Source organism: Oryzias latipes, chromosome 14 (genome assembly GCF_053564925.1).
Source record: "Oryzias latipes strain Hd-rR chromosome 14, Olatipes_Hd-rR_3.1".
NCBI lineage: Eukaryota > Metazoa > Chordata > Actinopteri > Beloniformes > Adrianichthyidae > Oryzias > Oryzias latipes.
In genome coordinates this window covers 20,370,191-20,395,830 of record NC_136250.1, presented here as the reverse complement: position 1 = coordinate 20,395,830, position 25,640 = coordinate 20,370,191, and the positions used below count along the sequence as shown (strand labels likewise).

General features: G+C 38.7%; 1 protein-coding gene across 2 annotated transcripts in view; it reads left to right on the top strand.

The window, feature by feature from the left end:
* Positions 1-17,934: 17,934 nt before the first annotated feature.
* Positions 17,935-25,640, top strand: part of gabrb4 (gamma-aminobutyric acid type A receptor subunit beta4) — an 85,553-nt gene continuing 77,847 nt past the window's right edge. The window contains exons 1-2 of one of the 2 annotated variants that reach the window (XM_023962348.2): positions 17,935-19,028; positions 20,476-20,570. In XM_023962348.2, coding sequence (XP_023818116.1) covers positions 18,949-19,028; positions 20,476-20,570 — 175 coding nt within the window. In that variant the 5' untranslated portion in view covers positions 17,935-18,948. The remainder of the gene's footprint in view (positions 19,029-20,475; positions 20,571-25,640) is intronic. The other variant, XM_023962349.2, reaches the window with a different exon arrangement.

The following is a 25,640-nucleotide window of genomic DNA, read 5'->3' as shown; positions in this document are numbered from 1 at the left end:
ACCCAGTCCAGTTCTCTGTATATAGTGAGTGGTCAAATCAGACCCAAGCATTCAACAATCTCTTTCAATCAAAAGACCACACCCTTCTCTGTGTGATTTGAATGTCAATTATCAGATGAAGAGTAAAACTAGTGAAGTCCTGATCTGATTCTTTTGGACCGATCCAATTCTGAGTCACTTGATTTTGAGAATCTGTTGATACAGAGTCCCGATCCGATACTTTGTAACAAAAGAAAAACACCAAATGCAAAATAGACACATCTACATTGTCCCCTATTTTTTATTTTATTAACCTTCTTATATCATGTAACCCTTGTGCTATCCTAGGCACTTTATCATTGGGAGTTGGGTCATCTAGACCCACTAGACAGTGCTATGTACCTTTTTTCTTCAATGATTTGTGATCTTCACGGGTGTCCATGGATTACATGAAATCTTTCCATCTTTGTCATGGTAGGGAGAACATGTCAATGCAAGGGTGGGGTCATCTAAGATACCACAAGGGTTAACAGTTCAACATAGCACTTCTCTGAAGTACCTTCAACTATCAAGTAAAAATAATGTCACCATTAACTTGGAAAAAATGTTAAAATATTTACTAGTAAAAAAAGGGTGAAAATAAGTCATGTTGGAAAGTTTGGTGACTTCAGCTTTAGTATCTTCAGAGCTATTGAACATTTTTGATCAGATGTTATTCATATCTCCATTAGAAAATCCTAAAAATTAAAACTATGACTTTCTTCCAAAAATTGTTGCATGATTATGATGATGCGTATTCATGAGCAGCTGATATCAGTGAACCATTTAGTGAAAGCTGATTCACTGTGGCAACCCCTGAAGGGATGTGCCAAAAGGTGAACCACAACAACGAGTCAGCATTTATTTTATTTTATTTTCCCAGATCTTGCACTTTGTAGACGGTCCCTTGGCAGCCTTCTCTCTGCAATCTGTCTGTCAGCAGCATGGAGAGAGACTTTCTCATTAAAAACAAAAAAACAGAATTTTTTTTATTTTTATTAAATGCCTTTGTACGTTTTTAAGTGTTTTTTAAGAGTTATTGAGACCAGAAGTACGAATCTGAGAATAACTTGATAACTGTTTTAGTGAGCATCCTGCTCAAACTAGTGTTGTATTCTGCTGCGCTTTACGACATTAAAATGTGGAATATTTATCCTTAATAATAACCTCTAAATGTACAGCACTGATCATAATAGGAATTAAAAATAAATATGCCATCCCTGGTCAGGACACAATATTTGATACTGATCAAGTCTGAAGCTATTAGATCACGTGATCGGATCAGGACAACCAAGTATAAAATTTCACACAGAGTATAGAGGTATGCAGTTCCGGTATGCACTGTAAAAAAGACTGTAAGCATATACATTTTGGTTGGAAATTTGGGCTGTTCCACATCGCAACTTCTTGCTAAATGAACCAACTAGCAGTTACTGTGTGAATTGACCTAGAAACAACTGTTTTTGCTTTTTATTATCATTATTTTGTGCATGCTTCAAGTAGAAGGGCAAAGGATCACCACTAGGGACCCACCCTGCTCAGCTTCCTCCACACTCCAACATTATTTTCAGCAATTATGAAAGTTTTCCATTAAGGACACAGACACCCACTCTGTCTGTGATCCGCTCATGGTGTATCGACATTCATTTATTTAATAAGTAGCCACTGATAAATGAATGTCCATGCACGGGTCATTTAGCAGAAGTGATGATATCTTGGCGTACCTGCCAAGCAAAGTCAGAGAACCTCCCCCTAATTTAGGACTGACTTCTGTGTCTGTCAGATAAGCTCTGATAGTCATCTAATCTTGTAACTTGTAGCAGCTGTGAGCTGTCTCATCAATTAAGAATGCACAGCAGTATTTTGGATTCCACACTCCACTGGCCACGATCTGCTTGCATTTGCACAGCATTCCGAGCGCTTTTTGTCATTTTCCCTCCTTTTATTAACTTGGAGGAATTTGGGTAATAGCTGTTCAAAAGCTGGATTCTAAAAACTGTTTGAACCACATTTCTTATCTTTTTACCTCAAGCATATAAACACAACTGAATCATTTACACATCAATTTGTTGTTTTTTTTTCATCCCCAGAAAAAAAAAATGGAACATTCTGCAGACTCAACACCCAGAGTAATGGACAATACACATGCTGATGGAATATGGTTCTGTTCCTGGGAGAATTCCCTGCTCTTGCTTCTGACTGCGGGAGGAAGAAAAAAAACACATCAAGTGCTTGAAAACCTTTTAGTCCAAAATGAAACAGAAAGTCACACACTGCAGATTTCTGCAGCAGAAAGCTCTGCTGTGTTTTTTTATGTCATTTTTTTTTCCTTCTTCTTGATTCATTTGTTTGTTTACACATTTGCTGTTCTTCTCTTTACCACAATCATAAAAAGTTTTTTTTTTTTTTTCCCAGTAAAACATTTAGGAATCTAAAGATAGTCATTTTGCTTCAACCACGGGCTGCCAGCTTGAAAACAGCACAGACACCGATTTATTTCGGGTCATATTTGCAGTCTCAGGCATGAAAGTCCATTTGGGCTGAGACTCCTGACACACTGTTGGGAGGATGGCTAATGGAAGACGTTTTGGAGCTGAGGGGAAGATGAAAGATGATTCCAGCAACACAGGATGATATTCCACCGATTTTGAAAATGACAAGTAGATTCTGTCATTTCTAACAGACAAATATGTTTTTTAAAGTTTGCTGAAAGTGCGCACTGCGAAGAAAGGTAGCCTAAAAATAGGGAAATAAAACACTAATCTCAAAGGGTTTTAAACATGCTCTTGTGGCATTTTTTCATGATGGAGGACAAATGGACAATTAAACTTAAAAATGCAAATCTGAGTATTTCCTTTTTAAAATTGTTGTTAATTAGGAGCAGCGGAAAAAATGCCATTTGAAAATGCCTATAGCAGTGACGTAGATGCTGCAGTCAGCGGGCCACAAGCTCCCCGCTCCGCTCCATTCTGATGCATCCACTTACAGACAAATAGATCCGTATACGACTTTGTTTTCCTCTTCTGTGCTGGAATCTTAATTAAAACTATACAGCTGGATCGCTGCAAAATTGCTTGTCATTTTTGGCGATGTTAATGCTAACTGGGGTTGTAACGGAGCTGTAAGCTAGTGGGAGAGAATATAAACAAAGGAAGGAAAGGAAATCAGGGGAGGTTTACTCTACACTAAAGGTCTTGCCCTCAACACAGAGGGCAAGACTTTCAAGTTAACCCCTGCTGTTCTACAGAAACGATATCCATGAAAATATCACGGGTTTTCTGATTTTGGTTAAAAATGGCATAATCAGAATTAAAAGGCCACTGGGAACACTTTAAAATAGATCAAAAAATAATTGAAGCCGGACTTTAACAAGAAACTCTTTAGAGCAGCGGTGTCAAACTCATTTTCACTGAGGGCCACATCAGCATAGTGGCTGTTCTCAATATGTTTCACATATAACATACATGAAACTAAATGTAATGAAAAATGAACGCCACTAATCCTTAATGTGAAATAACTCATTATTTATTTATTATAACTTTTTGAAGTGACAACTACAGTTGCATAGAAAACAGATGTTTGCTTGTTACTCTAGCATAAATCCTTTTAAATTTGATTCTGTCAGGTTGGGTTATATGGACAGTGTTTAAGTCCTAATGTATAGTTACCTAATCCCATATTTCAAGGCAGATTCCCCCTACATATGAATAAATACACACCAATTTTCATTTTAAGAAATTAAAAACTGTGAGCCCGATGATTGTTTTTTTTTGCTAGTTCTAAGCAAATGGTTTGTATGTTTTGAGTTTTTTGGAAAATAATTGTAATTCATTTTAATTATGAACCACTGTAATAAGAGGAAATTAATAAAATAAGATGATCTCAGTACAAGTTGGTCCATCTTAATAAATTCTCAGAAAATCTACAACTTTAGGCCCGTACACCCCGGTGTGGGTAACGGATGTTCTCGGGTTGCCGGATGTTCTCGGGGTCCTTCGGGGTCCTTCAAATGAGTTATATCACTAGAGGAGACATCAAGTGGTTCCTCGTGGGAGGAGAGCACCGCCATCTTGGTGAGGTCAAGTTTTGAAGACCAAACCACTTTTATAACATTTAATAAAGAGCTCTGTTTTTGCTTTCAATCACTTCATTATATGAAAAAGAAGAATGGCTTGAAATTGCTTAGTTTTGTTCAGGAATCAAACTTCACGAGTACCCCTAACTTAACTAGTATTAGACTACTTAAATTTTTTCTATGTTCCTTTATTTTATTTTACTTATGTTTTTATTTATTTGTGTGTTATGTTCATTGTTTTTTTTCCCCCTCTATTCTTTATTTTCTATGTCAATATGTTATATTTGGCAATGGTGACTGATCTTCGAGGCAATATTGATTACATCGTTATTGTTCGTTGTTAACGTTAATGTCATTGTTAATGTATGATACTGCAATTGTCAATAAAGTTTAAAAAAACTTAGCAACGTTAACTCATTGGTCGTGGGAACTTACAGCCAATCAAATAGTGTGACGTCATCATTGGTCGAAGGACCCTGAAGGACCCCGAGAACATCCGGCAACCCGAGAACATCCGGTACCCACACCGGGACAAATATTCGTCAGGCGTTATTCGCCAGCGTTTTTCGCCACGTTGTTTGTGTTCACACCCAGGCGATTTTCGCTGACGATGAGCCGAGCGAACATGCAATTTCCTTCCCTGACATTAGATGGCGCTTAATGTAAAACAGAAATACTCCTGTACACAAGGTGGCGCTGCACAACTTTACGCTTCTTAAAGTCGCTTTTCACTCAGAAGAAGAGAGCAAGTATTTACATGCTTGTCAGAATCAAACAAAGAAAACATGAATATTTCAAGCACCAGTTGCTCCAACTGGTGCTTGGTTCGGGGATATTTTAGAATGTCCGTCATTATTTCTTCGCGGCAGTGTAGACGCTACTTGGCGTCTATCTTCTTCGCTGGTATGTGTGCTCAGCAAGGCAGTTTTGTGTTTGAACGCCCCCAAGTTGTGTTTTACTGTAACTGCAGAAGCTCCAGACACGTGTGCAAAAGCGCCGTTCTCATTGGTCGAATAGATTTCAACGCGAGGCGTCAAAAAAAAAAAAAAACGAACCCGAGGCGTTTTTTTTTTGGACGCTTTGACGCGTGCCGTTTTTTCGCGTCGGTGTGCACACTCTCATTGGTGCCCTTTGTTTAGTCACGAGGCGTTAAACGTCGGCGAAAATCGCCGGCGAAATTCGTCCCGGTGTGAACGGGCCTTTATTCTTAGAACATAAATATTTTTTTTTAATTTCCCAAATCATATAAATGAATGCCAGTCTAACTTTAACTTAATTTCTTTAAACTTTAACCAAAATTACCAAAGTTTTTTTTTTAGCTTTTCTACTGTCAAGTGTATGGAGAATAATAATTTTGATTGATTTTAATAATAATAATTTTCTTTCTAGATGTGACATAATGTGACAAAAAATAATTCTCAACTGTTCTGATTTTGAGAAAAACTTGGAAAGATATAAACTACTTCAAATCTGGTTAATCATATTAAATGTTTAAAAACTAGGTCTGAAATGTTTGAAAGTATCGATTAGTTAGCAGTGTGTGCGTTCTTGCATGTGTGCAGCAATGCCTGGTTTTGATCAGCTCTCCATCTTATCCTTTTTTGTCGGATAAACTGCCAGGCACATTGCCGCTCTCATAATGTGGATTAAATATTCTCTGTTGAGTTTTTGTGTGTGTTTTAGAGTCGAGTGCTTGTACTTTGTCACTGCAAAAGAAATAGAAAAGCATTTTTCTCATCTGCCACATCCAGACCTCAAATTTTTGAATGCATAAACTCCACAGTGAGTGAAAATGTATCTCCAATGTCAATCACATCCCTTGATAATTTGAACAACGGAGAAAAGGGAAGGAGGACAGAGCAGAAGGGAGGGGGAGGGTTGCATTTAGGCTACTCCTCACTCTTTGTGCTTCGACTCCACTCGTAATTTTTTTAATTTTTTTATAAATGTGTGCTGGAAAGCATCTGCTCAAGGAATTTTAAAATACCTTTGGCACCATTGTTTTTTCTCCCCCTCCTGTGTGTATACAAGCTGCAAAAAGTCAGGCAGCTGTTTCCATGGTAATATCTATCTGTGTGAAGAATTTATTAACCCTTTCCCGTAGGAGTTCCATGCAGAAATCCCACGTATGGGAAGAGAGGAAGGGATACTACGCAGCTATTTCTGTTGAAAAGCTTCTATTTCAGCAGTGTTACATATTTTTGGAATCTATGAGGGGAATCCGTGTTTGCGTTGGTGTTCTCCACCATTGTCGCTGTCTCACAAAGGCAACTGCTGGTTGCTCCATCCAGCTTTAACATCTGATTAAAAACATATAAAAGATTTTGAGTTTTCAGAAAGATGTAGCAGATATTAGCTTTGTTTGCAAAACAGTAATGGGAAGCTTATTCGAAATAAACTCAAATGAAAGGATTTAATTGTGATAAAAATGCAAGCAGCAGAAGAGCACATCTGTTTTCTCTCAAGAAAAAGAACAATAGAAGGTAAAATCGACTGAAGACTTTGTCGGATGACGTAATATCTCCGCAGACTTGCTGCTGCGAAATTGAAAACCCATTGAGAAGATTAACCCGATGCCGAACCCTTACAAACACTTAATTATTAATTTGATTGCATCAATAAAAGGTCGCAGAGGTCTGGTTAAATATGCACCACGTCCTATAAATGAAAAGCCTTGAGAGTTGCAAAGCAGCGTGGGTGAGAAGGGGGACAGAATTTTAGATTCATTTTAGCATTTGCCCACCATCAATAGCTGTTTAGCATCGGGTATTGCATCCCACCCATGCTAATTCTGGAGACCAGTTGCTTTTTGCCATGTTTGCTCCTTGGCTGCAAGGGCATATGAGCATTTCGGGTTAGAAGAATGGGCAGATGGAGCAGAAAGTGCAGGAATTCTGTGATGTTTTCCCTCTTTGTGCTTCCTGCACAGACCAGATCATCTGGACAAATACGTTCCCGTTCAATGTCCAATTTGAATGTAAACAGAGATCCTCAAAAGTGTTTGGAACATTGTGGTGCAGTTCAGCCTCAATAGGTAGCACACTGCACTTTCATTGGGCTTACTGCGCTGCCATAGCAACAATTGCCTGGTAGCATGCGTCAAAGTAGTGCTCCAGACCTGTGCGTTTTAAAAGCCTCAAAACTCATCATTGCAGTCAATGAGTGCTGTGATGTATACTGAAGTAAAGCCTTCATATTTTCTGAGCATCACGTGGGCTCTGTAGAGGATGAGCGCTCTTATTGCTGATTTGACCGTCTGTGAATTCAAAGCAATGGATACCGGAGCTGAACCTCAGCAAATGTATTCACCAGGAGGACAGCATGAAACACGTGTCTGATCTAACATTACGTCAATCTTTCATCAGAATCTTCTGTTGTGCTTTTTAATTTTATCATTTCCGTCACAATTTTATTACTGCATCTCCAAATTGACCCAAATAACTATTAAAAGTTAAAAAAAAGGTATTTTTTTTAGGCCATTGTTTATATTATTTAGCAATTGACTTTTTCTGCGGAACGCATACACGGTTAATATTGTCTATGGGAACCTAAGAGTCTCAGTGAAGTCAGAACAAAGTGGCAATAAATCAAGTCTCTGTCCAAAGAGCACTTTTCAGTTTCCAAAAAGAAGCAGATTTAACTCAAATGAATGTTTTACTGTTTTAATTGCATCTACTTTCCTGAAAACTAAAGGTGGATTTATTCGTCAAAGCAACAAGTACATAGAAATGTTCATCCTGACTTTACAGTACAGGACAAGGGCCACAGCATTAGTTTGACCAGTCTATAGGGCAGGGGTCACCAACCTTTTTGAGACCGAGGGCTATTTTATTCGCAGTAAGTGGTATGAAGGGCGCCACTAAAAACCTCCTAGCCCCCCCCCCCAAAAAAAAAAAAAAAAAAAAACACAATTTGAGGACTTCCTTTTGTGTGCCTTATTTTTATTTGCTCATTTTACACACAAAAACATGCATGAATTTTTTAGACTCGTATTACAGGGGGGTCAAAGTCAGTTGCAGAGGGGGCCTAAATCCAAAACAGTCTTTAAGTTGCAGCCACACAAGATAAATATTTATTGAACACACTAAAGCTAAACTTTTAAACCTTTAAAAACGTTAACTTAATTTTAACTTTTTAAACATAAATGTGAATAAAAACAGACAGGAATATTAATCCAGAATAATAAATATATTCTGTCAAATTATGCAAATATGAACAAACAAAGCCAGGATATAATAATAATTAGAAATAATAAATCAAATTATTCCGTTTTCTTTGCTCTTTTGTCATTTTCTTAGAGCTCAACTCCTGACATCATTTTTTAGCAATAAGTTCATTTCTACTTGGTGTGTGATGATCTGTGTGTGCCTCTGGTCCTGTGTGTGTGTTTTTGGTCCTGTGTGTGTCTTTGTGAAATGTATCAGAGGGATTTGATTATTTAAAAAACCTGTTATTGTGAAAATCATGTTTAGGTCTCATAAAACATTAAAAACTAAATCATAGAGCTCATCACTGGGATTACTCCAAAAATATTTAGCATTTTTCTAATTTTGTGCAACACCAACATTAAAAATCCTCCAAAATCCTCAATACTTTCATAAACAAATTATTTATTGTTTATTCATGGTCTGAAAAAATGCAGCTGTTTTCCAGCCTGCATTACCTGCTGTCTTTATTTATAAGTAACTATCACCAACTAAACAACCGTAAAAATAAATTTATATGGAAAATACAGACAAGTATTGAAAATGTCCGCAATAATTAGTAAAGAATGACATTATTAAAATGAGCTGAGTCATAAGCTACCCCATGATCCAGGTGTAGCGCAATGGTCTCCATGCGACGTTTCACCTCGCAAGCTGCGCCCACTACCCCTCCCCTTCTCCTCCTCACACACACACACGCGCCTTTTTCTCAAAGGCGGGAACGCTGATTCGTAAGTTTCAGGCCGTTCCATACTCTGCCATATATTTCACAATAGCAGAACTAAAGTGCATCAATTACCAATAGCAAGCACTGAATCACTACCCTCTAATATCCAGGCCGGTACCGTTGCGCTCAAGTCTTGATTCACTATCTTCTTATTTAGAAGCAGCTCCACTGGACATGTCTGAATCAGCTACCTGTGCCTCATGCAAAGCACAACCCCCGTTTGTCAAAAATGACACTCACATAAGTTAGCAGACAATCATATCTGTCTGTTTATTTTGAACACCCCCACCACCAGCCAAACAGCATTAACCTCAATTCTGCTCACAGCTCCCTCACTTATGGTGAGCAATTTAACACACCAAGATTCCCCACTTCCCATGAGTCAAGCTGAAGGCGGGGCTAACCCCCAGATCACCACAATATATTGATTTGCTATATGAGCAGTGCTATTTTTGGAGCATTCCCGTTAAATTATATTTAGCCTTCCAATCATTTTTTTACATTCTCGCTTTAACTGGGACAGTGATCTTTGTGTCTTTTGTGGAAATGATCTAGAAACGGTGAAATGGTTGTCTTTTCTTCGAATGTTTGCATGTAAAAAAGTTTTGGTCTTCTTTTCATAATTGGCTTAAAGCCAAAGATATCATCATTAACCCTTTAAATTGGAATATAATTAAAATTTGATTACAATTAATTGACAAAAATCTGGACTTTCTGATTAATGTACTGATTGTAATTTCAAAGCATTTTATTCATACTTGTAAATTCTTAAAGGTAAAACCTCACATTAATGGATGTCTCAACCTAATCTCTAAATCTTTACATTACATGAATCACAAGAACGCCCAGATATTGTGTAATTTATTTGATCTATTTAAACTTTTATAATAGACCCTTACTTTATTATTTTTTAAGTTATATTTGTTTGTTTTTTTTGTCTACCTTTATCTCAGAATTGATATTGTTGTCATTGATAGACATGCCGTGGTTGTTTGTTGAATATTTGCTTCAATTAAAAAAAAAAAAAAAAATTGGGGTGCATTCCCTGCGGGCGCCACAAGGGGTGCTCGCGGGCGCACTGGCGCCCGCGGGCACAGGGTTGGTGACCCCTGCTATAGGGGATTCATGATTTTTTTGTCTGTCTCATCTGTCTCATATCTCACAGAAACGTAACTAAAAAAGGTTGGAGACCATGGACGTACAGTCAGGGGAGGCAGGTGAAGGAGTGCCTCACTTGTCATCACCCTCACCTGCCATTGTGAGATGTATAATGTTCATTAACCCTTGTGCTATCCTAGGCGCTTTAACATTGGGAGTGGGGTCATCTAGACCCACTAGACAGTGCGCTGAACCTTTTTTCTTTAATGATTTGTGATCTTCACTGGTGTCCATGGATTACATGAAATCCTCTTCACCTTTATCCACCTTTGTCATGGTAGAGATAACACGTCAATGTAAGGATCGGGTCAACTGGACCCCATAGGATAGCACAAGGGCTAATGTGATCCATAAATGTAATTTATATGTATGATTTTAATCATTTTAATTCTGAAATTTGTGTATTTTGCATATTTCCTGTTCATTGACAATGTAGGCTGTGACGTGTTGAACCCTTGCATTAGATGGCACAATCCCATGAAAAACTGGGCTAAATGCTTGAAGTAAGTTCAATAAATGTAGGCTAATAATGTAATGCTTTATTTTAGAAAAATTAAACATTTTAAGCATTTTTTTACACATTAGGCGGTGAGACCAGGCAGTAACTCTGCCTCAATGTAGAGGACGCACTAGAGCTCATGTTTGTTCTTTGGTGGTTGCTAATAAAGTTCAGTAGGAGTCTGTTATTTAAAGTTTTGCTCTGACTGACAACAAATAATTGTGTAATATCATTTAAAATGTCTAATAGTTGTTTTTCCAATTAAAATGAGAAGTCATAATTAGTGGATGATCAATGTCCCACTTTTAAAACTAAAAGAGGATTTTCACACTAAAGTCATTGCGATTTTTGTCCAGGAGAAGTGCATGGACTTCATTTCAGAGAAGGCCCAAACTAAACTTTTGGGATTACATTTGAATAAAATATTCAATACCAATTACTGGTAATTTCTTATTGGTTAATTTTTTTTTTCCTCAAGCATATTATATGTTATCCTTAAACAAATACAGTCAGAAAACTATCAGGTAACAACTTTAAATTGCAAGGTTAAAATATAAAACTGTTCTTTTTCAAATCCTCTACTAATACTATACTGTCTGGCTTGGGGAACGTTTCAACACAAAACACTCACCTAATAATCAAAAATATCTAGCAATGAAACATGCACCGCTATTTTCTCATTTAGTAATTATTAATTAAGACTTCAATAAAGTAGCCAATACTAAAATTAAAGCCTGTTTATAGCATCCCCCTTTGGTTTGTTTTGGAGTCATATTGCGCTACTATACATTAAACAGTCTTCATTGGCCCAATATGTACCAGCTATGATTTTAGGAAGAATGCTGATATGAGACATGAAACACAAGCAGTGGCTGGCAAATAAATTGGGTTTGTAAATCTGACTGTGAAAGAGTTAGTGCCTCACCAGCAGCCACAAACCTCACCGATTGTAGAACACGTTGGGAGGACGATTCAGACGAGTCTCAAGTGTTCTAAGCCAGTTGATAGTAGGAAATTAAGACTTCTGACAAATATGGTAAATACTTTTTTTATAGTTCAAATAGGGAAACACAACTTTTATTCACTGTGAAATCTCTTTCTTGGTGGCATGTCCTTAAATTTTGATTATGGGTTTTCTCTGAGTTTTCAGGTTTTTTCCCCAAACTAAAAACGTATTTAAGAAAAATATTATTTTATTTAATTTTTAATAGAAGTAGGTTTTCAGTTACGGTTGAAAATGTATCCTATATTGTCCTCAGCTGCCAAAGACAGAACCAACACATTGTCACATTGTCCTGTTTCTGTCAACTCAAAAGCGAGCATAAATAATTAAATTCAACATTTATAAAAATGGTTTAGTTTTGACTATTAAGCTAAACACACCAGGCACATCTGGCATGTTTAACAACGTGCTGAACATGGGTTTTTGCACGCGCGTTTATCGTACGTGTTCATACTGGACTGTCGCCAATACTAGCGCATATACCCCTTGTGCTATCTTAGAAGACCCCACCTTGCATTGACGTGTTATTCCTACCATGACAAAGGTGGATAAAGGTGGAAAGATTTCATGTAACATGGACACCGGTAAGGTTCACAAATCATTGAAGAAAAAAGGTTCAGCCCACTGTCAAGTGGGTCTAGATGACCCAACTCCCAATGTTAAAGTGCTTAGGATAGCACAAGGGTTACCTACCGTTGCAAGAGGCTTGGTGTGAAATGTTGAAGCTGTGTAAATCTTGTGAATCTCTCTCCAGGCTTTTTCTTTCACAGTTCTATTTTAATATATAGAGGACTTGGTGTCATAGAATTCTAGCTGGGAACAAACTGCAATTATTAATTTATCCTCCATGATCAATTTTCAAACAGTTGGTAGTTTCATGTTTTGAAAAGGATGCCATCCATACATCACTACCAAATCTGAGTCCCTGATTGGTCAAAGTTAACTGTTTCAACTTTTGACGTTTTGCATGTAGAGCCTGAAAACTGACCCAAAAATGTGCGTAGCGATACATGGACGCAAACGTTTTATGAGCATTGGGTTATGAGCAACGTTGCATGAGAATTATGAGCAACGTTGAATGAGCATTTCCAAGCCCAAACTGTATGTAGCATTATGGTAAATTAATACCAACAAGAACTGAATGCTGGATTGAATTGATGTCCATAGTGCCACACACCAGTAATCCAAGCCTAGTCAACAAAGGCATATCTGTTAATATATTGTTTTATTAGGGAGACCCAGTTCATGAATTCCCTCAACACGTGGTTGTTAAATACACTCTCATTAAGTCACACAAATATTTACTTGTGTCACAGACCGATGGAGAAGCTGTGGGAAAAGCGGATGAACCATGTAGGGACATCACTAAACACATCTGTTAAATGCATCGTTTGTTACTTAGAGTCGATTAGGCTGTTTGACAGATATAAACAGCAGGGGGAAAAAGCAAGTGACTGGAAGGCACCAATGCATTAACCATGTGATGCTATTTATATCTGAGGAGCAAGGGTGACCCAGTAACTCACATGTTATACAACATGTGGATATAAGAGGAAAAAATATGCATGGAATGTGAACATTCCAAAGATGTGGACATCCTGGTCATAAAGGCCAATTATAGCAAATTTTAGTAATCGGGTGAAGTCGTGGATGGCATCAGTAATGTCAGTAAGAGTGTGTTTAGAGGAGTGTAGAGTCAGAGTGCCAAGAGACGGACAGCATTTGGAGTATGTGGTTAACTAGGTCCCGACATATGACTACCTATGACGTTGCTGGATTGTGACTGCCTTTGAACCACATATATGTACATACATGTACACACACACATACATACAAATAGGATTTTGTGATATAAAATGAACAATGTGGCCAACAATGCAAAGTAATATAAAATCGGGAATTGAATTGGCTACTCTTGTGTTGGCTTCTTCAGGACAGTGAGAGCACCATCTCCTTCATACTTCTCAAGTTCCATTGAGATAAAACACGTCTTCAGAAGAGAGCACAACTGCTCTGCACAACGGCTGCCAAACCGAAGACATGAAGACTGGCAAACTCAACAGCTGCTAGCAGTTATTGGAATGTCAGAAACCGGAGCAGATGTTTGTATTGTCAGCAAAAAACAAGTCAGCATCTTTTCTTGATAAGCAGGAAAAATAATGTGCTTGGAAAAAAAATCTCAGACTGAGGGCAGTGTGAATATAGTTTTACACACATCTACACCAGAGAACCATTGTAAGATCCTTGACTGGTAGAATAACTTGGTAGCACAAGAAGAGAAATGTCATTCAGGTTTATTGCAAGGCTTCAAGTTTCACCACAAGTCCTATAATTTGAGAAATTGAGATTATATTATGTTGAGAAGGGGGAAGCCCTTGGTCACAAACACGTTAACAGAGTATTTCAAGATGAAATGTCAGACCGATTACATACCTATGGCAAGACCCAATTCCCAAATGCCTTAAGGTCGTTTCACACAGCCACTACATACATGTTGCACATTTTGCACAAAAGAATTTTGGTCATACGTAAATATACTCGGAAAGAGTGAGAAATGTTGTGGTCTTAATGTAAAATTTTCACAAACGTTTCAGAAATTAATCATGTTAAAACCGTGTAAGAAGTACGAATTAACCACGCAAAGAACACGCAAATCGATGTAGAATATGAACATGCGTGATTGTCACGCTGTTTACGTGTAAATTATTAATGATTTTATATCATTTTAACATCATATGTGCGCCGTATGCGTGATATAAAAGTCATACATTGGTGGTACATACGTATATGAAAAGTCGGTATGCATCTTGGAAAAATCACGAATAACTGTGTATAAACTACGTAAAATACCATGTAAACTGCGTAATTCAACCGACTGAACCGACCAAGAATTTTGAACTGGTTAAAATCGAATTCACGTAAAGACACTTTAGCCAAAACTCTCAATGCACATCTGTGCACATCAACGAATGTGAAAACAAGAAACACTTATGAATTATATACATCACACATGTACCAAGAATAAGACTGAGATTTCATGTGAAAAATTTGAGTTTTGGCTGTTTGACATGGCCCTAAACCAGAGAACCATTGTCAAATTTGGGAGCAAAAGAAGAGAAATGTCATTCATGTTTAATGCACGGCTGCAAATTTCACCACAAATCCTTCATTTTGAGACATTGAGATTATATGATGTGGAGTCCTTGGTCACAGATCTTTTAAAATTGTATTTCCAGAGGAAATGTAGGACCTATAACATACCAGGGAAACCCCTAATTTTGTCTGTTCTTTTTTCACCATTACTATGATGTCACCAGGGCAGCCATGGTGCAAAGGTAGGGCTGTTGTCCTCTAATCAGAAGATCGTAGGTTAGGTTCCTGCCTTGCCCACACATGTGTCCAAGTGTCCTTGGGCAAGACACTGCCTCTGGTGGTTACAGGTAGATGCCAGTGTCCAGCAGCAGAGCCCCCACAAGTGTGTGAATGTGTGGGTGAATGGAACTGTGACTGTAAAGCACTTGGGCCTTCAAGAAAGGTAGAAAAGCGTTATGTAAGTATACGCCATTTACCATTTACTATGTCCAGTTGGTTGGCCTCTACCAGTGTGCAATTCAATCATCTCACTTCCTCTATGTCTTCATCTTGTTTTGTAATGTCTCTGTTAGACTTCAGTGGCGCAAAAATAGGTTGAAAAGATGAAAGCTAAAGGTCCATACAAATACAGGAGGAAATTCATGTTTGGTAGAGTGTCTTTACTCTAACTATGCTACTCCCTAGTAAATCTCATGAGGCTTTGTTGCCAGGAGTTAACAGGTTAGTAACAAAAGTAATGTCATGATTTTGCACACAATTGTTGCTTTTAGGTAAAATCTGACTAAGTTTCGGTTTGTTCTGAGATTACTGAGTCTGAATTGCCTCCGTGCTTGGAGCAAAACAACTGGACCAAAACGGCCACCGTAGTCGGTCGTCACGTGATGTAAACAAAGTAGTTATGAAGCAACCAATGAGCTGCAGAAAAATATAAAGCAACGATTGTCGTGTTAGCAAACAGAAAAAAGGTTCAAACTGTTTACTTGTAAGAACATTTATTTTAACACAGCTGAAAATGCTTCATAAATGCTTCTCTGTGACTCGTTACGCAGCAAACACCTGGCGCTGCTGTGACGTCATCCTAAATCCTACCTTGTAGTTCCTTAACAGGATTCTCTTAGAAACAATGCTATGACACCACGACGATGAGTAACAGAGTAATTCATTGAAATGTGGTTTGATGAATGCAGGCTAATTAAAACAACTTTTAATATGACAAACATTGCATCATGCTGTTTTCCCGACAGTGTACCTTCATAACTGCCTTGCAGCATGCCTCCGCCGTATCAAAGCAGCAGTAAAAAGTGTTGTACCTGACGTTGATACAGACATTCAAAGTTGGTGAGCGAAATATAAAATATGAATCAGTGAACTATCCCGGGAAAAAATTGCAAAGTGCAGGACTTCCAAAATTTCTGCCTCTTGCTGGTTTACCCCACCCTGATACTTCTGGGTCATTGACTGAAAGGATCTTCCAAGGTTTTGTTTACAAGCTTTGGTTGAAAACAGGAAAGTCCACTTGAGGGCAGTTTGAATACAGACCACATGCAAAGTTCAGGACTCATTCATTCATTTTCTTAACTGTTTTTCCCTTTCGGGGTCACGGGGCTGCCAGAGCCTATCCTGGCCACTTGTGGGCAAAGGCAGCGGACAACCTGGACAGGTCGCCATTCTGTCGCAGGGTAAAATATCCACAAACACACACCCATTCACTTTCACACCTATGGACAATTTAGAGTGACCAATTAACCCATGTAGCATGTTTTTGGACGGTGGGAGGAAGCCGGAGACCTTGAAGAAAACATGCAAGAACATGCAAACTCCACACAGAAAGGTCCCCCCACTGATGTTGTTCACATCCCCCAGCCGGGACTTGAACCGAAGGCCTTCTTGCTGTGAGGCAAGAGCGCTAACCACTGCACCACCGTGCAGCCAGTTCAGGACTCAATCCGGACCAAATTAAGCAGACTCAGCCAAAACAAATAATTTTTTTCGTCTGAATACACCTGAAGTCAAGCTGCCTGGAAACCAAACCTAAAGTGGTAAAAAAGTAATTTTTTTCCATCTAATTCTTTAAAATTATTTGACATTTCTGTTTATCAGTTTTAAAGGGTAGTACTTTTTAAATGTTTTGATTGTAAAAATCCTTGTGTTTTTTATTTAAACATAAAAAAACCAGCTGTGTTCATTTATGTTTAACCTAAGTTTATCTCTGCCATCAAATCTGCTTTGTTTCGCCTTACTGCAAAATCTTGTGATGCTACAAGGGACAACTGTGATAATCAGGCTGACTTGGTGGCAGATCATGTTTTGTTAAGTACTTTGGGTGTCGAGTCGCAGTCAGTCATGGTGTGAACCTTTGACATGTGTAATTGCAATGCCAGTCTATGGCACATCTCTAATGACTCCAGAATGATTTCAAGAGGCTCCTCCTTCATATGCAAATAAAACACAAAAAGACATAAGTAAAAAGTTTGTTTGTAAAGTTTGGGACCACATTCTTTCTTTTTTCTTTTTTGCAGATGATCAAAAAAATCCTTTGTGGTTTTCAAGAATCTTAAACAAATGGGAAGTTGGTGACAAACACAGCAGAGATGTTTGAAGATGAATTCTGATCCATGTTGTGCTCAGTTTTTTTTGTGCACGGTAACAGCGGTGTTCCCTGTATCCTTACGGCAGGCTTGCATGGCACATCAGTTGCTGTCTGCTTTTGTCCCACTGACACCACAGTGGTGGCAGCGCTGGGTCTACTCCTTCAAATGAGCCTTTGCGCATAACCTTCGAATCATCACAACTGCATCAGTGCTGGCTGGGTTGCTAAGCAACTGGACAGCACAGAGATCCCTGAAGAAAACCGCCTCCTCTGTATGAAACATAAGCTTGTGTGAATCTTGTGATTCTTCAGAGGATGTTTACGTTTTTGATTTTTTTTTTATTTAAGTTGTGTTTTATAGGTGATTATTAAAAAATATGACAAAGTGGTGCGAATCCTTTTGCGGAACAACGGGATTTTAGCGCAAGAACAGCCTGTCACCAGAGAATTCACCTTAGGTGTCCCCCCTCTCCCCCCTCAGTGGGACATTATTTTAATTTAAACTAAGATAAAAAAGGGGGAGGGAAGAAAGCTAGAGATCCCCCTTCCTCCCAGCCTCCGATCCCCCCCCCCCTCTCTCTCCTTCCGTCATGTCTCCTTGGACACTGGTCGTGCGTTTTGTGGAGAAGACGACCGAGCATATGAACGTCTCCAACAGCCATTTAACGCAGGGCAGCGCGCGCAGGATTACTTTTCCAAACAGCATCTCTGACATGTAATCCGACGTGGTGATCCATCTGCGTGTCAGGGGGCATCCATATTTCTCAGCATCTATTTTTCATTTTATTTCTTTATCCAGCAGAGAAGTGATATAGCCTGCTCTGACGTCTGCATCAGATATTGCCCAGTGCTTTTTTTTTCCCCCAATGTGCATTTTCCCCTCAGTGGCTTTGCGCTGATCTACATCAGCAGCAGCAGCAACGAGGAGAAGGAGGGGGGTAAAAAAGAAGAAGAAGAAAAAGAAGAAAAAAATAGGAATGACAATTTTCCTTTTTTTGAAAGCCACCGTTCCCCTTCAGCCGAGCAGCATTTCCTGCGTAAAGAAGCTTCTTTGAGCGGCATCGCGCATTGGAGGAGACTGGCGCTTGAGCCCCGCTGGAACCATGCCTCTCCTGCAGATTTGGACTGGGAAATTTCATCCACCAATTTGACTGTCAGGAGCTCAGCCATTCCCGAGAGCACTTGTCATCACTTTTAAAAGTATTGTGCATGCTGTTTTCCCCCCTCACCACCACCACCACCACCACCACCACCTCTCTTATTTCTGAGATGTCTGATCTCCTGGTGTTGGTCGAGGGGCTATGTGACCTGTACGGATTTCCATAGCTGGGGAAAACAGCGGGGGCCAAGTAGCACATTTTTGAAGATTGAGAAGCCCAGGATGGTGAAGGCACCGCATGCGTCGATGTAGACCAGTTTACCCATCATCTTTATTAGGCAGTTCTTATTATTCTATATATATTATTCTTATTATTCCTATCCGTTTTTAATTGCCAGACTTTACTTTGTACATTTATTTTGGGGGGGGAGGACCGCTGGACTGGTTGGATTATAAAAACTATACCTAAGGATTTGTGGAGATGTTGGGTCGTCAAGAAGATAAATTATGTGGAATTTTCTCTGCTCTGGCGGCTTTGTCCTTCGTCTGCTTTGTGCAAAGGTAAGAAAATGTTGTTGTTGTTTTTTGTGTGCAGGGGGTGGGGGGGGGGTGAAAATGCCGATCAGTCATAGCCGTAGATGTGGCAAATCGCATTAACGGGGTACCCAGGCCTGCTTATGATATACCCCCCCCCCCCCTCTCTTCTGCAAGCGCGAGAGTAAAGACATGCGCGTGAGCAACACACACACACACACACACACACACACACACACATATATATATATATATATATATATATATATATATATATATATATATATATATATATATATATATATATATATATCACATAATATATATATATATATATATATATATATATATATATCACATAATATATATATATCACATAATAGTTTAAACATGCATGATTGGTAAGAAGAAAGTCCCAGCAGGTGCAGCCTCTGATTGGATGATGAGATCAATCAACTGATCGCCATTGATTAGGTGTTGGGGAGCTGTGGAGAAAGTTCCATTCAAACCTCTTGTGATCTCCTCAACACCTCCACCTCCACCCCCCTGCAGAATCAGATCAGTGGAACATAATCTGAGAACATCTTGTTGCTCAGAAACGAGGCAGTCTCGACCCCCCCCCCCCCCCCCCCCCATTTAATAAATAAGCTATAAGCTGGTGTCAAAGCTTTTCAGTGTTTACAGCACACATTTCTGCAAAAGGCTGCCTGAACACCATCACAGCCCAGAATTCCCTCTTCACTTCTGTTATTGTTTTGATGTTGGAAGACACTGATGTACATCCCTTGTGGCCCATACTCTGTTTCCTTGTCTGCAGCAACCAGAAGACTCAGTTAAGAGATTTAAGTGCTTGGAGAGATTTGATTCCATTATACCTGACCAAAGGAGGAAAAGACAATGAATCTTTCATGCCTTCCAGGCTGATTTTTTTTTTTTTTTTTTTAGCCGCCGCAAGGTTGCTTCTCAGGTGTCAAAAGCCACAAGTCCTGCACTGAGCACCTGCACTGGCTCTCAGCTAATTGAAGAGCCTCATAGTGGGGCTGTCAAGAGAAGCTTTTTGTCCCCTTTTTTCCCTCAAACTTGGCTCCCGATTAACAAGGAGCCTCAGCTGGAGAGCAGGTTCAGCCAGGGCGATGCAGGTCATGGCATCAATGCTGTAGGCGTCACTTAGACCTGAGCAGAGTATAAAATACCTGTTAAGAGTTCGGTCTCCAGGCTCAGGGTGTTTTTGCAGGGCAGGTGGGGTATAAAGGCAACAGCTTCAAGCAAAGGTTCATGATAAGCTGCAGAAAGTAGCCACTTTTCTGCACAGGGATTAACCATAAAGCATTTTTTTAAAAGTGTTCATGACTTTTAAGAAGCTCCTTTTTTCCTTTTCCACCTCAAAGCATACACTTGAGATGCTAACTTTCCTTGTTTGAAAATGGTCGTCACACCTCTGGTTTCTGCCCCCCACCCCCCTCCCTCCCCACAGCTCCTCCACAGGAAACACTGGAATGTCTGTGGCCAAGACTACCGTGGACAAGTTGCTGAAGGGATATGACATCCGTTTAAGGCCTGACTTTGGAGGTACGTGTTGAGATTCCATCTGCTCTTTAAGGCTCTGTGGTGGAGGTTGTTAACGGGTCAAGTTGCGAACATGCTGGTATGTGTGAGTTCCGCTGGCCTGTTGAAAAGAAAAAAACCATGTCTTGAACAGTGACTAAAGGGGAAAATGATGGCCCTTTGAGAAACCAGGCCACATGTGGAGGAAAGCAATGAAACTGATGTTTAAAATTCACTTAAATGCAAGTGGTGTTGATAACTATCACTATTTAAAGACCCACTCCCATGAAAATAATGATTTTGTTATTTTTAACATTTTTCGTTTTTCCTCATTTTAGCATTTGTCTCATAATAGAGGACATATATACAAAAATTAAGCTTAAATCTGCATTTCTAAATATTTTTTTATTCAAATCATTGTGAATCAGGAGCAGACGAAAAAGTGTTTGAAAAAGCTTGTAGTTGTTACGTACAAACTACACTTGGCAGGCCACAATTTCCCCCAACCCGCTCCATTCTGATGCATCCTATCCAGGTACGTCTTTGTTATCCTCGTCTGAACTGGTATCTGGCTCAAAACTAAATATGGTTAGCTCCAATATTGCTCAACATTTTTGTTGCAATTATAATGGTTGGGGTTGGAAAGGGCTGTAAGCTAGCGGGAGAGTCTAAACAAAGGGATGATGGGAAATAAGCACAGTCCCGCTCACAATTCAGAGGTGAATTTCTAATGAACTACTGCTGCTCTGAAGAAACTATGTCCTAGGAAACGACACACCTTTTTTTTTTATCTTTGCCTTAAAAGTAATTAATTATGATTAAAAGACCACTGGGAGTCCCACATTCAGTGCTTATTTAAAAAACCTTCAGGTCTCCATAAAAAAAAGGAAAACGAAAAAAAAAAAAAAACACAAGTCATCTGTTTCAGTACTGTTTGTGTGACATAGAATCTGAAGCATAACTACACAACGACAACAGATGTGTCAACAAAAAAACTCTGGATTTGTTCTTTAAACAGTTCATTTTGAAGTACCAATCACATCATCAAATTACTCAACTGAAAAGCATATTAAAGATCACAATTAAAAAAAGCAAAATACATAATTACAAAATTAACATCACATTTTATAAATCAAAACTAAATGACTGAAACCAATACCTAAAATAAAATACAAATGTGGAAAACCAAAGAAATTTCAAGAAAATGCTTTGATTGGATAATGTAGTTTGAGTTTTTATGTTTGATTTTTTGAACGAGTGTACAATGTGTGCATACCTATAAAGGTTTTATGATCAGTGGCAAATCCTCTATCACTTTCTGTCAAATATTAATAACGTCATCATCCAATCAGTGATGTCCCATAGTACCTACCTTTTTGGGTTTCTCATTTTGTTTCATTTTTTAAACATGTCATTTACATTTCTGGAAATTACTTTTGTTTTCTGAAATATTCTGAATATTTTGGTTTTTTGGAATTTGTTTTGATTTCTAAATTGTAATGTTTTTTCAGGTATTTATTTTGCTTATTTAATTGCCGTTGTGAACTTCAATATGTTTTTGAGTGATTTGTTGATGTGATTTGCACTTCAGAGCCACCTTAAAAAATTGCTTTATGATTTTTTTAAAACCTTGTCACCATTTAAAACTTCATATGCAGGATTTTAACAGTTAAATTAATTAAACGGTAGAGACAAACTTTTAAAATGCGAGTTGATTACATTTTTTGCTTTAGTAGCCCTAAAAAAGCTTAATAGAAAATTTATGATAGTGCTTAATTGGCCGATAGAAAAGTAACATGTACTGAGGATGTCCTCCTCTCTAAATTTAAATTTGAATTTTCCTTCTATTTTCTTTATCTTTGCACTCCTAAAGAAATGAATCTGACATTTAAACAGATGCATGGATAATGCATGCAGTGATAAATATGTGTTATCAGTTTAAGCATCTCATATAGATTTCATCAGTCTTTTCTTAATCCGCTGAAAGCAGCAGCTTGTCAGGCCGGCTACGACAACATACTTGATGATAATGAGATCAAGCAGTGAAAAATACACAGAGCAGGTGTGCCTCCTCGTATAACCTTCCTCTGTTTGGGTCTTCTGCCAAAAGCAGATGCTCTGATGAAGCTTTATGTGCCAAGATGTGTTAGCCTGACATTAGCTATTGTAAAAATATATTATAGTCAAGGTTACGTCTTAGTTCTGTGGTCTGCTGTGCTTATTTCAAATATTAGGTGAAAGAAAACGAGAATTGTTCACTTTTTTTTACCGAGCTTTTAATGCTCAATTGTAGGTTTCACACAACCCATTTAATTTTATATTTGGCTCCAGTTTCACTTGCACAGTCCCCTGACTTTCCATGCACATGTATTATATGTCTTTTTTCAGAGGTCTATCAGTAAATGCTTCAGAAAAAGAGGAAGCATATATTTGATCAAATGCACTATGATTAAAATTGTCTTAATGTGTTTAAAGTCCCTGATCTGATAGTCCTAAGCCAGGGGTCGGCAACCCAAAATGTTGAAAGAGCCAAATTGGACGAAAAAAACAAATAATAAATATGTCTGGAGCCGCAAAATATTAAAAGCCCTATTTAAGCCTTTTAATGAAGGCAACACATGCAATGTGTATCTATATTAGCTATATTAGCCTGCTATCAAAATTATTAAGTTGCTTCAAACACATAATGAGCATTATTAACGATTAAATGTTTATTTGCCCTGCAGTGCATTCTGCGGGGAATGACGCGTCACGTTACTGCTCTATTGTGCAAGTTTAATTTATTTACAATATCATTACACTCAGCTGGGACATAACTTTAGCAGGGAAGAGAAAGGCCAAACTGTTAGCAAAATGGCTTTATTGGAGAACTTTCCGTGCACCTTACACAGCATGACCCTGGATAATCTAGAGCAGATGAACACAGGAAGCACACCGAAACTCCTTTCCAGCACCAAGCCCGTTTGCTCCACCACACATACACAGCCAAAACAGCATGGAAATGACTTCAATTCACAACACTCTCACTCAAGGTTTTACCCCAAAACCCATGAGCCTTAGGGGCTGAAGGCGGGGCTAACCCCCAGGTCACTACAATATCAATGAATTATGTTTCATTGCTTTGATAAAATTAAAGAAATGTAACAAAGAAATACGATTTTTGATGTCATTTTTATTTTGAGGATTCGAACAAAAGAATGCTCCCCTGTCATATCTGAAGTTTAATTTGTAAATTTGTGTTTTGTATTGTACTTTCATTTTGTACAATAAAGTTAAAAAAAATAATAATATTGTAGTGCCGGTCATGTGCATTTTAGGTCTGTTAGCAGCAGGGGATTGTGGGATACGGTCTCTTGATCTAATTAGGGCTCAGCATGAGTGTTTCTGTTTGCCCACGTTTCTTTTCATATATCAGTTTTGTTGTTCCACCTTAGTTTATTCTTCCTCTTATGTTGTTTCTTTTTGTTTCACCATAAGTGTGGGAGGGGGATTGGTTCATGACAATGAGTTATATCACTAGAGGAGACACGCCCGCTTTAGAAGCCTGGCCGACGGTGGCGGAGCGCGACGCCATCTTGGTGAGGTCGACGACGCCCACATGACAATGATTTCTATTGCTTTTAGTGGTGTCTAAGTAGCTTTTATATACTATATATGTTTTTACAATTTATATATATTTATACATATATGTAAATATATTATATTTATATGTATAATATATATATAGATACATCATTTGTTGTTGTTAAAGAAGAGAAACAGTCAGCCTTAAAAGCTCAAACTTTAATGAAAATGCATTGTTGCAGGACTTCTTACAAATAAAAAAATTATTACAAAGAATTTAAAAAAAATTATTTGTAAACATTTAGGAGTTTTAGACCTCTTTGACATGTAATTTAAATTATTTAGAAAAACCCAACAATAAGTCAATAATAATAATAATAATAATTAAAGCTACAAGTAGCATTTAGCGGGCCCGAGCACGTGCGACCGCATGGCACGAGCGACCGCCCCGTGAGCAACGCCCTGCTCGAGCCATTCTCGTCGTTTTTTCTTGTCCATTCTGGAGCTCCAAGCTATTGTTAATACGACAGCAGCCTGGGGGGGGGGAGGGGGGCTGTAATCTGTTGCCTTAAGGGACAAAGACTTTTGCATATAGCATGAAAAAAATTCAAGCAATGATGATAATTGCTATCACTGTCCCTAAGGATGAGAACAATAGAACTCATTCAATTTCCACTACAATGTCTAGATGAGTGTCAGCTATGTCTGATAACTTGGCCAATTAGCTGGACCGGGATCTTGCAAAGTGCAGGTGGTTAACGTCCAGTGTGATGAGTCTGTGGACGGCAACAGTACAGCATAGCTTTTGGTTTCCACAAGAGAAGAACTCCTGACACATCTGCCCTAACAGACAACTACAAGAGGAGTTGAAATGTATAACACGGTGAAGGAGTTTTTGTTCAGAAAAAGGTACAATTAGAAAAGCTGGTAGCAGTGACTGCAGATGGGACTCCTGCTATGATCAATAGACAAACAGGTTTCATCACTCACTTTAAAGCTGACCCAGACTTTCCAAAATGTCTGCATTACTGCTGCGTCATTCACCAGCAGGCCTTATGTGCAGAAGTGATTGGCTCTGGACATATAATGACTCTTATTCTGAAAATCGTAAACAACCTCAGCTGCAAAGCAAAACAGCACAGGATTTTTAAGGTGCTATTGGAGGAGATGTCTGTTGAATATGGGGAATATGAACATTGTGAATCTGAACTTGCATTCTTGACTGACATTACTGGAAAACTAAACCACTTGATCTGCGAGCTGCAAGACAATGGCAAAACTATTTTTTTTGACCAGCCTGCCTGAGCCAGTGTTTTTCTTGTGGGGATCTTTTCTGCCAGGGCTTGTCAGCTTGGTCAGTGGATGTTGCTGCAGTTGTCTCCCTTGCTGGGACAGCTGGAGTTAAACACAGCAGCTCACGGCTCTGAAGTGGACCCCGTTGCTGTCCCAGTCTGGATGGGCACTGTGGCGATGTTCCAATGGCCAGGCTGGCTCCTGGTATAAAGAGATTCCCAAATACCATTTCCTAAC